Source organism: Mirounga angustirostris, unplaced genomic scaffold (assembly GCF_029215605.1).
Source record: "Mirounga angustirostris isolate CCGP_5_RB_7025 unplaced genomic scaffold, mMirAng1.0.hap1 SCAF_2, whole genome shotgun sequence".
NCBI lineage: Eukaryota > Metazoa > Chordata > Mammalia > Carnivora > Phocidae > Mirounga > Mirounga angustirostris.
The window spans coordinates 70,742,950-70,757,774 of NW_026991710.1; the positions used below are offsets into that span (position 1 = coordinate 70,742,950).

Sequence of the window (14,825 nt, forward strand, 5' to 3'; positions counted from 1 at the left end):
ATGATTATTTATTCAAGAAATATTTTCTGAGCACCTACTATGTGCCTGGCATTGTTCTAGGCATTGGGGATATAGGACTGAACAAAACAACCCAAACCCCTGCCTTTATGAAGCTTACATTAAGGAAGGAAAGTTCTTTTGTAGATGGGGATGAGAATCCCAAAGAAAACTCAGGAGAACATAACTCAAGTGCTTAGAAAATCTCTTTCCCTCATCTCTTTTCTCTCATTCAAGAAAAATTCTCTGGGAAATTCAGTGTACTGATATGATATTGACGTTGTATAAACGACTACACCCTGGGTACAAAGCAATCGTCCCTAGTGAGAGTTGGGTAAAGAGTTATTGTTCAGTCAGTTAACCCTTCCCTCTCAACTAAGTCAACATAGAGACATATTTTCAGTGTATTCCAGAGAACTCAAGGAAAATATTCCCACCACCAGCACAAAAATACAAGATTTGTTCTGGGAATCCTTCCCAGACAAAGAAAAGGTGGTGATGTTGGCTTTTTCAGCTGTGGTTGGTAGCCAGGCTGGTCTTTGTTATGATAATCACCTTGAGCCATGATCAAGACAGCCATCTTAAGAAGGGCTAATGAAGTGGTCTTTGACTATCATGCATGAGAAGAGAAAGGGAATGGACAGCAAAGGTCTCAGCACCTGTGACAACCCACCTGCTGTGACTTCAGACCCCACAGGAGGCCCAGGTTGTAATGGTTAACCTCTGGCATTTTCCACACCTACACCTTAATCTAGTGGTGATGGATGCAAGTAGGGCCCAATGTTCTCCTCAGATCTGGTTTTAGAGCCCAGAACTGAAGCCGATGTGAAAAGTTGCATGGTCATGAGTTAAGGGACAGAAACGAGCAGGAGGGAAACCCTTGGCTCACATATATTCCCACTGCAAGTCTTCTTGAGCCCATTCTGACCCTCATCCACACCATCTTTTAAGACCAAGCATCTTCTTTCCTCTTAAGAGCACTCTTTTTAGATATGTCTTGTTCATCCTTCACCTTGTGTTGTGTGATGCCAACTCCTTACTAGGTTTTTGTGTTACTAGTTATTTTTGTGTGTATATCTGGTCTTGAACCAGAGTATAAGTTTCTTGAGAACAGAGTTTGTGCATTTTACTTCTACTCTTCCTCTTAGCCCCTGGCACAGTACTGTATACATAGATATCCACTTGTATTTGTTGAATAGTAGAAAAAATGTATGGCTGGCAATTGAAAACAAAAACAGAAACAAAGCAAGATGAGGCTGAGAAGGGGGGGACATGATTTCAATGAGGGTGGCAGAAAAAACAAGGCATTCCTGTTTGAGTTTGAGTTTGTAATATAGCAACATGTCATGTGTGTGTGTGTTCGCACGCACGTGTGCACACGTACACGTGTACTCAGTGGGTTTCTCTTCCCAGCTAAGGGAATGCAGCTGGCTTATTGTTACACCTGTTTCGTGGCTGTGCTCAACGCTTGTCATTCGTATGAGTGATTTAGATAAGTAGTCGGTGAGCCCTAGGAGTAATACATGGGTAAGGAAAAATAGTCATTTTAAGGTAAGTTACATGTTTCTAAAACACTGTAATAATATATAAATCTTTTGTTTTCCAGCTGTCAGTGGTAGCTATAGGAATTAACATATATAGAACATCCAGTGTGGAGGTGCTACTACAGTTTCGAGAAGATCAAAATACTTTCCCCAACTTCGAGCATCTGGCATACTGGCAAATACAGTTCAACAATATAGCTGCTGTCATCGTATTTTTTGTCTGGATTAAGGTAATCTGCAGAGTTCATGGTCTGGATTTTTAATAGTTTTCTCTTCTTTTTACTAACATGAACAACACAAAATGCTGGAGGACTTGAGTTTGCTTTTTGTGGCCAAATTCAAATAGCCAGCCATAGCTGCTTCACATTTTGCAAGTAAACTAGCAGGACCCATGTGATCCTTCCTCTCAGTGTGAATGGTGCTTCCTGTGACCTGAGCTGCGCTTTTGCAAGACCTGTCCCTGCAGGTTTGTTTATCAAGTGCAATTAAGAGCCCTTTTCAACGTCAGCTGGGCGTGGGGCCCTCGGCTACACTATCACAGGGACAGGTCTGAGTTTCACCTGTTACGGTGCGACCAGGTGAAGGAAAAGGAGCCAAGAATGAGGGGTGCGGATGGGAAGGGATGGAAAGATGTATTGGAAATGATCTATAGAAGGATTGCCCCTTTTCTGGGTGGAGGCCAGACGGAAGCTTTACCTAGAATTGAGATTGGGACAGATCCATACTCTTCCAAGTAGTACCTTAATTATCCGTTTCCTTCTTTTCTGAAACATAGTGTACATTTCCATGTATGTGAAAGATGAGGGCATTTCATGTACAAATGAGCCTCAATTCTGGAGATGCAGGAAATTGTAGTAATAATGAGGCAGCTGCCCGCATGTCACTCTGCTCTCCAGATGGTAGCTACCAGCCTCAAGTGGCTATTGAAATGGAAATTTTAATTAATCAAATTATATACCATTGAACATTCAGTTTCTCTGTCCCTCTAGCCACATTTTAAGGCCTCAGTGTCTGTATGTGGCTGATGACTACTGTACTGGACGGTGGAAATAAAGAACATTTCCTTCGTCACGGAAGGTTCTATTAAACAGCACTCTTCTAGAAGCTCCTCACCAACAGTTATTTTTTTTCCTGAATTGGTACTCACACCTGGAAGGCCTGAGATTTATCGGAGGGTGTAGGCCTCATCCTGTATCTGTCTTGCTATTTATTTAGTTACATGCTTGTTCAGGAAAAACCACCACTCACACACCAAACCTTTATCATAAAATAGTAATAAATAATCCAAATCCAATAGGAATTAAGTAATGTGATTACAACAACCTTCAAAAAATGTTTATTGTGGCCCAAAACAGTGTATAAGAGTAAATTCTAGAGATTTCCTTTCAATTTGTGCCTCAGGCTGAGTGTTTTATTTAGTGTTTTGCTTGTAACTATTCTGCTTCGGAAACTTAGACTGCCATTAAAGTTCTTTAGGGCAGGGACTGCGACTTGGCTTCTGATGTATCCCCCTAATGGTTTTCCATCGGGACTTTGAGCTAGAGCTATGCAGCTTGTCATGCCTCGGGGCTGGGATGAGCAACCTGAACAGCCGTCCTTAGTGTTGCCTATAGAAATGTTCGGTATGGCTTTGCTGTCAGACAAAGCTGAGTTCAGCTGCTGGCTCTGAGCCCTGGCTGCCTCCTGAGGGCAGGATACCAGTATTTCAATCTCATTGCAAAGATCTGAGTCAGTATACATAGCCCTTCCCATAATGCCTGGCACATAGTCGCTAAATAATGAATGACAGTTAATAACATACAGTAAGTATCTCCTGGAGGGGTTTTTTTTGTTTTTCTTCACTAGTTTTCATTTGTGGCTTTTTCCCCCCCCCTCTTTTAATCTTTCTTAGGGGGAAGAATATCCCTAATCCTCTTAATTATGATTTAAACCTGTTTTTACTATATTGCAACCATCACGTAAAATTTTAGCAACATCAGAACAGGAGCTTTGTTCTGTTCTCTGCTGTTCCCAGCTCCAAGAACAGGGCCTGGCCCATGGTGGGCACTCAACAAATACTCTTTGAATGAGAAAAGAGAAGTTGCTGGGTTTAGGGGAAAAAGCAAGTCATTATTCTCTCTCTTCCAAAAATGTTGTTGTAAAATACATGTAACATAAAATTTATAACTTTCACTATTTTTAAGTGTACAAGTCAGTGACATTAATTGCATTCACATTGTTGTCCAACAATCACCATATGTATTTCCAGAACTTTTTCATCAATCCACCTGAACTCTGTATCCAGTAAACACTAACTCCAAATTCCCCCCTCACCCCAGGCCCTGGTAACCTCGTCTATCTCAATGAATTTCCATAGTCTAGCTACTCCATGTTAGTGCAATCATATAATAGTTGTTTTTTGTGTGTGTGTCTGGCTTATTTCACTTAGCATAATGTTTCCAGGGTTCATCCATGTTTTGGCCTATATCAAAATTTCATTCCTTGGTAAGGCTGGATAACATTTCATTGTACGTATCTACCACATTTTGTTCACCCATTCATCTGTTGATATCTTCCTTCTGTTACAGCTCTTCAAATTCATCAACTTTAACAGGACCATGAGTCAGCTCTCCACAACCATGTCTCGGTGTGCCAAAGACCTCTTTGGCTTTGCAATTATGTTCTTCATTATTTTCTTAGCATATGCTCAGTTGGCCTACCTCGTCTTTGGCACTCAAGTTGATGACTTCAGTACTTTCCAAGAGTGTATGTAAGTATATATGAAATTAAAAAGAAAAATTTAATTAGAGATGTCACTGCCTTCTGAAGGATAAAGAAATCTTCACAGTTGCTATTTCATCAACAAGTATTTTCAAATAGTTATTTAAAAATAAGAATTAATTATCTTTCCCAGAAGCGATGACCCACTGATGCAAAGAGGGCAATGCTTAATGCTGATAAGCTTAAGACAGCAGCTCTAGAGTAATGAGACATAGTAGAACAGCTGTAGGAAAGCAATACTGTTACAAAGGCAGAGGGCTTCTCAGCACTCAATGCAGATGGCAGCTTCTAAGAGACATTTGCCTATATTTGCATTCTTATTCAATATTGTTGCCACATGTTTTAAACTTGTAGTTTTTTTCTAAGAAAAAAATAGTATTTCTAATATTCTAAGAGAAACTCAAATCAGCACAGGAATTTTCAGTCTTTTCCAAAGTTCTCAAATATGATATGAAGACTAAAAAAAAAAATAACCGGTATTGAGATTTCCATGCCATTGAGAAAGGAGTTAGTTAGGAAAGAAGAGAATTATGATAATAGAAGTTAAAAAGGCTTTGTACTGAAGGACAGCTGATTAATGTCACTGTTTGTTGGAAGTCAGGAACGGAAATGATTTTACTGATTAAGACCCAGCGTTGGCAACACACGGCCACTCAACACCACTCTGAGTGCATGTGAGGATACGGGATCTTTGAATGCATACAAGTTTGGCTAAGTCTTTTTTAAGAGGTTTTTTAAGAGGGTGACTGTGTGAAGTTTAGAGTTAACCATGTTTTAGCCAGATTATGTGTTAAATTCTTATAGCTAATTGCTTTATGTCATCTAATAATATTACTATATTTTCTTTTTAACCGAGTGGAAATAACATATTTAGCATGAAAGCATATTATTTTTATTCCAGAGGCTTCAATTGGTCATATAAGTAGCAAGAATTTTCCAAAGGGATTGACAGTTTTCTGTTATTTGGCAGCTATCTGTACTGATAAGAAGGTCCAAAAGTATGAAATCATCTTTAAGGAATGTTACATCAATGCTGGAGATTCTTTGTTTTTGTATTATGGTATTTTGTTTTGTTTTGTTTTATAGTTTCACTCAATTTCGTATCATTTTGGGTGATATCAACTTCGCAGAGATTGAGGAAGCTAATCGAGTTTTGGGACCAATTTATTTTACTACATTTGTGTTCTTTATGTTCTTCATTCTTTTGGTATGTACACTTTTGCTTATAGTGAGGTGATTTAAACTTCATAAGTCACCATCATAAAATCACCATCTTCCTTTATTTTTTAAAAGACCCAGGAATAACTGTAGATACCAGAAGACATTTTATTTTACCTCTCACTGATTCAGTTTTAAGTCTTCACCAAATACCTTTTCCATGGTCTTTCATTAATCCATATATATGTGTCTATTCAATGTAAAAAAAAAAATTAGTTCACATGCAAATTTATAAAGTCACCTAAAATAGTGCTTTGCCGAAAAAGTAGAATGCTTACATGTTTACATGCTTTTTTAACACAGATGTCAGCACTTTTGTGATCACTTGCTAGCATGACTTTTCATTCCTCTTTCTCTTCTTTTCTTTAAAAAAAAAAAAAAAATGGAACTGACAAAGCAAGCTAGATCCAGGATGTCAAGAGTAATATTTGAGTGAATTATTGCTTGTGAAGATGAAGATATTTTTGTTTTAACTTACTCATATTTGCAGGCGTTAGCTACCAGCCATTTGGAAACTTAAAAAGACAACAGTAATTGCCTGGGTTGGGAGGGAGAAAGTGGGAGATGTTACTCCAGCTGCCCTTGGATTTGAGCATTAAGCCAGGAACTTACATGCATTTTATATTTTATTCTCATTTCTGCTACAGAATCTTAAATAGTATTCCTCCTTAATTTGTAGCAATTTAATAGCCACTAAAATAGTAGAGCTCTCTTTTTGTTCATTCCCCAATCATTCAATAAATATTTGCTGAGCCACTATATTCCAGGCAAGGTGCTAGGTACTGGGGGTACAGACCAGCCCTGCCCTCAGGGAGATTCCACAAACTTGTGGGGAAAACAGACATAATGAAATACATAACTCTGGGGGCGCCTGGGTAGCTCAGTCGGTTAAGCGTCTGCCTTTGGCTCAGGTCATGATCCCAGGGTCCTGGGATCCAGCCCCGTATGGGGCTCCCTGCTCAGCGGGGAGCCAGCTTCTCCCTCTCCTCCCCGTTTATGCTCTCTGTTGCTTTCTCTGTCTCTCTCTCAAGTAAATAAATAAAATCTTAAAAAAAAAAAAATACATAACTGTAGTCACAAACCAGAGCTATATGCCAGAAAGGAAAAGTGAAGAAAGAGTGTGTTAAGGAAGGACCTGATCAGTTGGGTGTGGCGTTTCAAGAAAACCTGTGGGAGGGGGGGCGCCTGGGTGGCTCAGTCGTTAAGCGTCTGCCTTCAACTCAGGTCGTGATCCCAGGGTCCTGGGATCGAGCCCCGCATCGGGCTCCCTGCTCGGCGGGAAGCCTGCTTCTCCCTCTCCCACCCCCCCTGTTTGTGTTCCCTCTCTCACTGTGTCTCTCTGTGTCAAATAAATAAGTAAAATCTTTAAAAAAAAAAAAAACCTGTGGGAAACAGGTGTTGGAAATACAAACCATTATCTTGGGGAGGAGAAAGTTAGGAAAATGAACTAACCATTACTGAATGATAATAGCTATAAATTATGTAGCGCTTACCATGCCTGAGGCCCTGTCCTAAGCACTTAACATAGATTATCTCATTAATTCTTCCAACAAATCTGTAGGGGAGGAACTATGATTTCTCCCATTTTGTTAATGTAAGAACAAATAAATTTTAAAATAAAGATTAGAACATTTAAACAATATAGTCTTGGCAGTGCTAAGACTGAAACCCAAGTGTGCTTGACTCCAAAGTCTTTTTCACTAAGCTTCTCTTGACTATCTTCTATGAAGCCTACTGTATTCCCATTTGCAGAGATCTTTTCAACTCTTCAAAATATGCTGTGTAAATCTCAAATAATATTGTATAACAATATTTGGAAGAAGCATAGAATTCCACTTGTCTGTATTAACTGTTGAAGTTGAAGAGCTACGTAGAGTTCTACACTTCTAATAATTTCTGTCAAATGAAAAAAGTGTAGACAAACAAAAATAATAAAATAAAATAATCCCACCATCCATTGGTAAATACATCGATATTTTGTTGTATTTCATTCTTGTCTCTTTTTGCAAAATATATCACAATATATGGTTTGTAAATAAGAAAATATATTGCATTTTCCTTTGGCATGATTTAATGAAAAAAATAATTTTCCCAAAGAGTATAGTAGCAAAACTATTAATTTATGTCTTCTTAAGAAATCAGATCATTGAAAAAAAAAAAAAAGAACAAAAATGCATATGTCAAATTTCGGATTGATGTTTAGGAAGTATATTTAGGTTTCTTCTTTAATCTCAACTCTCCTTTGATTTACAAACAGAATATGTTTTTGGCCATCATCAATGATACTTACTCTGAAGTTAAATCTGATCTGGCCCAGCAGAAAGCTGAAATGGAACTCTCAGATCTTATCAAAAAGGTATGACAAGCCCTAATTCTCAGAATTGTTTTACTTTCTACATAAAGTGAGCATTGCTTCAGCCAGATTTCCACATCAACACTGATCCATTGTCATGGTGTAAAGTAAAGAGTAGATTGCTACATTTCAGGAATAATTTAAATGTTCTCTGTCTTAGAGCTAGAGATGGGTATGCTGCTAGCCTGGACTTAAATTCTGGAAATCATTTAATGCCCTAGAATTAAATTCTCCACAATCTCTTTTGACTCTTAAGAGCTGAGCTGCTGGTTTTACCTTTACTTATTTTGAGGACATCTCTAGTTGGCTGCCACTTGCAGATCCAGAGTTCAGAATAAACTGAAAGGGAAGAATATGAAGACATTTCCACTTTTTCTATCTCAAATACAATTTTAAAAAAGTTTTAGAAGCAAATATTTTGTAGTTCACCCTTTATCTTTGACCTTCCAAGGAAGTTTTAAAATAGTCAAAGGAAAAAGGCCACAGAGTAAGGGCCTGAGAACTTTCACTTACGCACCTTCTCAGGAAGTTGTTAAATAAATGGAAGGGCAGGACAGGAAAGTTGGGTAGCTTTGTTCTTCTCGATGTGACTTCTTTATTTGGTTTAAAGTATAAAACTTAAGCAACAAAAAATAACTACATCTAAAGTACACAGCCTGTTCCCTAACATCATTTTACTAAGATACCCGTGACTCCTTGACTGTGTGATCTTTTTCTGTTGGTTCAAGTCCTAAGACTGTGTTGTCTGTGAATCATGTTCGAACAGAGAACTTCCAGTTCTTAAAACAAAACCCCTTGGATGGGACCTTAAGATTTGGGTTATCCTGAATTTTGCAGAACAGTTTATTACATGTTAGCACATCTCCAAGGTGTATACACGCAGTCCTTACTTTGCCCTTTGGTTCTGAGATGCACAGATTTCAATTATTTCATGTTAAATAACACCAGCCTCTCCACACAGTTCCTATTTCAGTTGTCACAGTATCTTGACTGAGAATAATAGTATAAAGTACAAACTTCCAGTTGTCACAGAACATTTCAGTTATCACAGTATATTAACTGTAATAGCATAACATAGAAACTACACTGCTAGCTCTTCAGTCTACAAATCGTTACATAAATAACGGATGTGTATCCTAACCAGTGAGCGATAACATCCCTTCTTACAAAGACTAGGCTAGGTCACGGAGCAACCTGCTGTTTAGTGCAGACACAAAACATGTAGTTGTGTTGCTTCTCTCTCTCCCTGTGAGAAACCCCCACGTGATGTGTTACAAGAGTGCATATCTGAAAGGGAGAATGGGCCAGCAAAGATGAAAGCCGAGCAAAGAAACAAAGACTGATAACACTGAAAGTGAAGCTCAAAACAAATGTAAGAGAGTTCTAGAATAGGTAGCTGGCCATGGGAATGTTGGCATTGCTACCCTTCAAGATCTTGAATATCTGTGGAAAGATAGATATGCAGTCAAAGAACTTAGTGAAGGCAAGTTTATCAACATGAATGAGAGTAGTGGTTGTGATGGAAAGTCCCGACAGTCTCCAAGGAAGTGACGCTGGCAAACAACGTCACATTCAAGGAACTCTGGAGATATTTTACAACATTGGAAGGGAAAAGGATAAAATGTTGGGAGCTGATCCATATAAAGAAAGGATTATCAGAATTCCTCAAGACATAGAAAAGAGGTGTCCTCCATATCCGTTCTACAAGAAGAAGGGAAGCACTATTCAAACTACTCTGGATAAAATTTTTACAAATATTCATTTTACTGTTTTTTTTTTAATTTCCCTGTAAATTTATAACTGATACCAAGGGAGTTTTTAATGCTTTGATGAAAAGTTTTTGTTTTTTTTTTTAAGTTTATTTAAGTAATCCCTACACCTAATGTGGGGCTCCAGCTCATGACCTCGAGATCAAGAGTCGCGTGCTTTTCTGACTGAGCCAGCCAGGCGCCCCTGATAAGATGTTTTAAAGGTCACAGAGCAATCATAATTTTTCCTGTTGATTATTAACATCACTTGCACAGTTCGGGCTTGCAAGGTCATTTTGACAGCCCTGCACTACCGTGCAAAATAAGGTCTACACTAGTAGTTACTAGTGTAAATGGATGGTAAAGCACATGCAAAAAGAGAGTAAACTAAACCCAATCTTTTCTTTTCAACAGGGCTACCATAAAGCCTTGGTCAAACTAAAACTGAAAAAAAATGCTGTGGATGACATTTCTGAGAGTCTGAGGCAAGGGGGAGGCAAGTTAAACTTTGATGAACTTCGACAAGATCTCAAAGGGTAAGAATCACACTTTCTGAGGCCCTGGGAAATTCCTATATAAAGATAAGTTCTTGGTGATAAGGATATTTCTGGCCCGAGTACTCAGAGAGACACTATTTTTTCAGAGGAGGTGTCTTCCTGGAACATATCCCAAGAGGAGGGATGATTCAGCAGTTTCTCCTTTCTTCCTGCATCTTGATGTCTCTGTGTTTGCACTGGACCATGTACATGAATGATTTCATCTGTAACCTCTCAATAATTTCAGGAAGGGCCATACTGATGCAGAGATAGAGGCAATATTCACAAAATATGACCAAGATGGAGATCAAGAACTGACCGAACATGAACATCAGCAGATGAGAGACGACTTGGAAAAAGAGAGGGTGGGTCTAGTGTAGGAAAACAAGATTTGATTCAGCCCTCACTGTGTTTCAGACACCATGCTAAGTAGTGGATTACTGAGAGTCTCTCTGTCTTTCTGCCTCTTTCTCTGTCTCTGTCTCCGTCAATTTATGTAGTAGGACCCAGCATATTCCAAAAAGGATATATAACAACAATATGTAAAAATATATTACATATATATTGGCATAAATGTAAAAAAATCAAAATGAACAAATGAGGTAAAACAAAAGTGAAATATAAAACTAGACTATGAAGCTAAAAATGCATTCCATAAAAATATATACATGCTTGTTAAAGACTGAGCTACAAATTTGGCCCTAAGCTTTCTGGTCATCAGCTTAAAAAGGGAAACCTAGGAGTTACACACTTCACAGTGTCCATGAGAGTGGGGAAAAGATTTCTCAGGGGATATAAAGTTAGTTGCTCTATAAATTAACATTTATAGTAAAACAAAACTAGCAGCTGCTTTCTGTTTGAATACTTACTATGAAATGGTCTTTTATAATCAGAAAGGATAATTAAAAGCTTTTAACATTAACTTTAAAAATAAATGGTTAAACAAACCAAAAAATATCCATGGTAATTGAGGTACAGAGAATATAGGTGAATACTCTATACAAAAATCCCTTTTCTATAAGGAGATAGTATAGAACAGTGGTCTCTAAACTGCTCCACAGAACTGTGTCGGTAGGTGGGAAACTTTACCAGGTATAGTGAAATGTGAACAAGAAGACAGTGAGTAAAATCACCTTACACAAGGCTGTATCTCTTCTAAGATTATATCCTTCCTACTTTGTAGTTATTAAATGTGTTTTTTTATGAAAAGGTGATATATATTTCTTCATTTACTTTTTTTGTTGTTGTTCTATTTTTAATGTTCTTCCTTGTCCAAACAAGTTAGCGATTCCTTGCTGGTCAATAAAATTTGTTTTGAAAATTTGCCAGTCCATGAATTAGAAGTGTGGGAATCACAGAATGGTGTTAAACAGTACATGCCCATTTCCCATCTGCCCAAGCCCACAGTGAAGCTCTGTGGGGACTAGGTGTTCTTGCTCCTCACTCAGTGACCCCATGTTCTTCAGGAGGACCTGGATCTGGACCACAGCTCTTTACCACGTCCCATGAGTAGCCGAAGTTTCCCACGAAGCCTGGATGACTCTGAGGAGGATGATGATGAAGACAGTGGGCATAGCTCCAGAAGGAGGGGAAGCATCTCCAGTGGGGTTTCTTATGAAGAATTTCAAGTGTAAGTATGAAGGAATTGGCAGAATTTGGGCTGACGAGCTCAAATGAGACCAAGCCACTTCTCCTACCTCTCACAATTTGATCCTTTCCATTACTAATCATCAATTCTTTTTTTTTTTTATAACTTTTAATGGTGTTTTTTTCTTTTGATAAAAGTACTGTATTCCTTATAGGAAAATCAGCAAATAAAAACAAAACATTAAGATCTCTCCCATTCCCACTAAACCAAAATGCCAATTAACATTTTGCTGTTTGTATCTCCATTTACATGTGTTTATTTTTTTTTATGTTTTTATGGCCTTAGCACACGGTATATCCTAAGATATACCTGAGGAGAATATATGTTCTGCTGTTGTTAAATGGAGTGTTCTATAGGTATTTATTAGGTCTGGTCTAGTGTTACTTAAATCTATTTCCTGCCGTCTTGCCTATTTGTTCTATCTGCTTTTGGGAGTGGGGTATTAAAGTCTCCAACTATTATTATTAAATTGCCTGTTCCTTCCTTTCTGTAAGGTTTTGCTTTGTGTATTTTGGCACTCTGCTGCTAGGTGTATATATGTTTATAATTGGTACATCTTTCTAATAGATTGACCCTGTTTTCATTATAAAATGTCCTACTTTATCTCTGGTAAGATTTTTTTTTGTTTTAAAGTCTTCTTTTGTCTGATATTACTATAGCAACTCCAACGTTTTTATTGTTTCTTTTTGCATGATGCATCTTTTTCCATTCTTTCATTTCCAACCTGTTTGTATCCTTGAATCTCAAGTGTGTCACCTGTAGACAGCATTTAGTAGGATCTGGTCTTTTTATCCAGTCTGATAGTCTCTGCCTTTGATTAGAATGTTTACTTCATTTACATTTAATGTTATCATTGATATAGTTGGACTTACATCTACCATTTTATTTTTCATTTTCTATAGGTCTCATGTCTTTTTTTCCTCTTTTTCTCCCTTATTGCTTTCTTTTACATAAAATGGATACTTTCAGGGCGCCTGGGTGGCTTAGTCGTTAAGCGTCTGCCTTTGGCTCCCAGGGTCTTGGGATTGGGCCCCACATCAGGCTCCCTGCTCAGCGGAAGCCCACTCCCCCTGCTGGTGTTCCCTCTCTTGCTGTGTCTCTCTCTGTCAAATAAATAAATAAAATCTTTAAAAAAAATAAAATGGCTATTTTCTAATGTAACATTTTAATTCCTTTAATAGTTTTTTTCATTACATTTTTCAGTTATGTTTTTAGTGGTTGCTCTAGGACTTAACATATACAAATCAATTTATCAGAATCTACCTCAGATTCATATTAACTTAATCCAAGGAGATACAGAAATATCATTCCTATATAACTGTTAACTCCTCCCCTTTTTGTGCCATTATTATATATGTTACAAATCCAGTATCACAATATTATAATGATCACTTCAATAATTTTGTCTCTTAAAAGAACCGAGACAAGAAAGAAGAGAAAGTATATATTTATAGAATTTAGCTTATTCTTTTTCTTACCATTTCTGCTTCTCATTTGTTCCTGTGGATTCAAGTTACCATCTGGTGTCATTTCCGTATTCCAATACAACTTTGATCTTACCCACCTCCTTTGTCCTGCTATTGTCAAATATATTACTACATTTCTATGTGTTATAGGCCCAACAATACAATTGTGTACATATGGTCTTACACAGTTGCTTTTCATATCAGTGAAGAGAAAAAAAGAAAAAGGTATATGCATTTGTATTGTCTTTTGCAGTTACATAATAACATGTTCCAGTGCTATTTGTTTTTTCATGTGGATTCCAATTACTATCTGGATCACTTGCTTTCAGCCTGAAGAACTTCCTTTAGTATCTCTTCTAATAGAAGCAGGCCTGCTGGGGCACCTGGGTGGCTCAGTCGGTTAGGCGTCTGCCTTCAGCTCAGGTCATGATCTCAGTGTTCTCGGATCAAGCCCCGCGTCAGGCTCCCTGCTCAGCAGGGAGTCTGCATCTCTCTCTCCCTCCACCCCTCCCCCCAGCCTCTGCATGCTCTCTCTCTCTCTCAAATAAATAAATAAAATCTTTAACAATAAAAATAAAAAATAAAGCAGGCCCACTAGCTTGAATTCCCTGTTTTTCTTTATCTAGGCATATTTTTATTTTTCCTTCATTTTTTTCTTGTCTCCACTATTTCTGATGAGAAGATAGCTGTTAATCTTACTGAAGTTCCCTTGTATGTGATGGGTCACTTTTCTCTTGCTGCTTGCAAGATATTTTCTTTGTCTTTGTCTTTCAGTATTTTGACCGTGATCTGTCTGGATGTGGATTTCTTTGCAGTTATCCTAGCTGGAGTTCATTAAGCTGCTGGGATATATAATATTTTCATCAAATTTAGGAAGTTTTCAACTATTATGTCCTCAAATATTTTTTTTGCTGCTTTCTCTCCTTTCCTTCTGGGACTCCTATCCTAAATATGTTGGGGTGCTTACTGGTATCCCACATCTTTCTTCACTCTTTTTTCTCTCTGCTCTTCAGATTGCATAGTTTCTGTCATCTATCTTCAAGTGTGCTGATTCTTTCTCCTGCCAGCTCAAATCTACTGTCGAGACCCTGTTAGTGACTTTTTCCTTTCATTTATTGTACTTTCCAACTCCAGAATTTCTCTTAGGTTCTTTGAAATAATCTGCATCTCTTTATTGATATTCTCTATTTGATGAAACAGTGTCATCATACATACTGTCCTATATCTTTTGAAACCTGATTTCCTTTAGTTCTTTGAATATATTTATAATAGCTACTTTGAGCTTTTTGTCTATTAAATTTATCTGGGCCCCCTCAAAGGCAGTTTCTGTTGCCTCCTTTTTCTCTATGTATTATGGGTCACATTTTTTTGTGGTGTTTTTGCATGTCTCGTTTTTTTTTATTGAAAACTGGAGATATTAAATAAATATTATAGCAATTTAGAATACTAATTTTCTTCCTCCCCTACCCCCCCAGGCTTGTTCTGTTTGCTGTTTGCATGCTTGTTTTTTAATGAAGTCTGTTTCCCCCACATTGTGAAGCCTCTGATGCTGCTT

General features: G+C 37.7%; 1 protein-coding gene across 7 annotated transcripts in view; it reads left to right on the plus strand.

Annotated features, from left to right (window-relative positions):
* The window catches only part of PKD2 (polycystin 2, transient receptor potential cation channel), a 63,279-nt gene that overhangs the window by 34,731 nt on the left and 13,723 nt on the right, over nucleotides 1–14,825 (plus strand). For 6 of the 7 annotated variants that reach the window (XR_010409464.1, XM_064584774.1, XM_064584770.1 and 3 more), the window contains exons 7-13: nucleotides 1,604–1,771; nucleotides 4,109–4,290; nucleotides 5,388–5,508; nucleotides 7,777–7,875; nucleotides 10,035–10,156; nucleotides 10,404–10,521; nucleotides 11,623–11,786. Coding sequence is in view for 6 of the 7 variants with exons in the window: in XM_064584774.1 (XP_064440844.1) it covers nucleotides 1,604–1,771; nucleotides 4,109–4,290; nucleotides 5,388–5,508; nucleotides 7,777–7,875; nucleotides 10,035–10,156; nucleotides 10,404–10,521; nucleotides 11,623–11,786 (974 nt within the window). In the remaining variant the exon portion in view is untranslated. The remainder of the gene's footprint in view (nucleotides 1–1,603; nucleotides 1,772–4,108; nucleotides 4,291–5,387; nucleotides 5,509–7,776; nucleotides 7,876–10,034; nucleotides 10,157–10,403; nucleotides 10,522–11,622; nucleotides 11,787–14,825) is intronic. The other variant, XM_064584771.1, reaches the window with a different exon arrangement.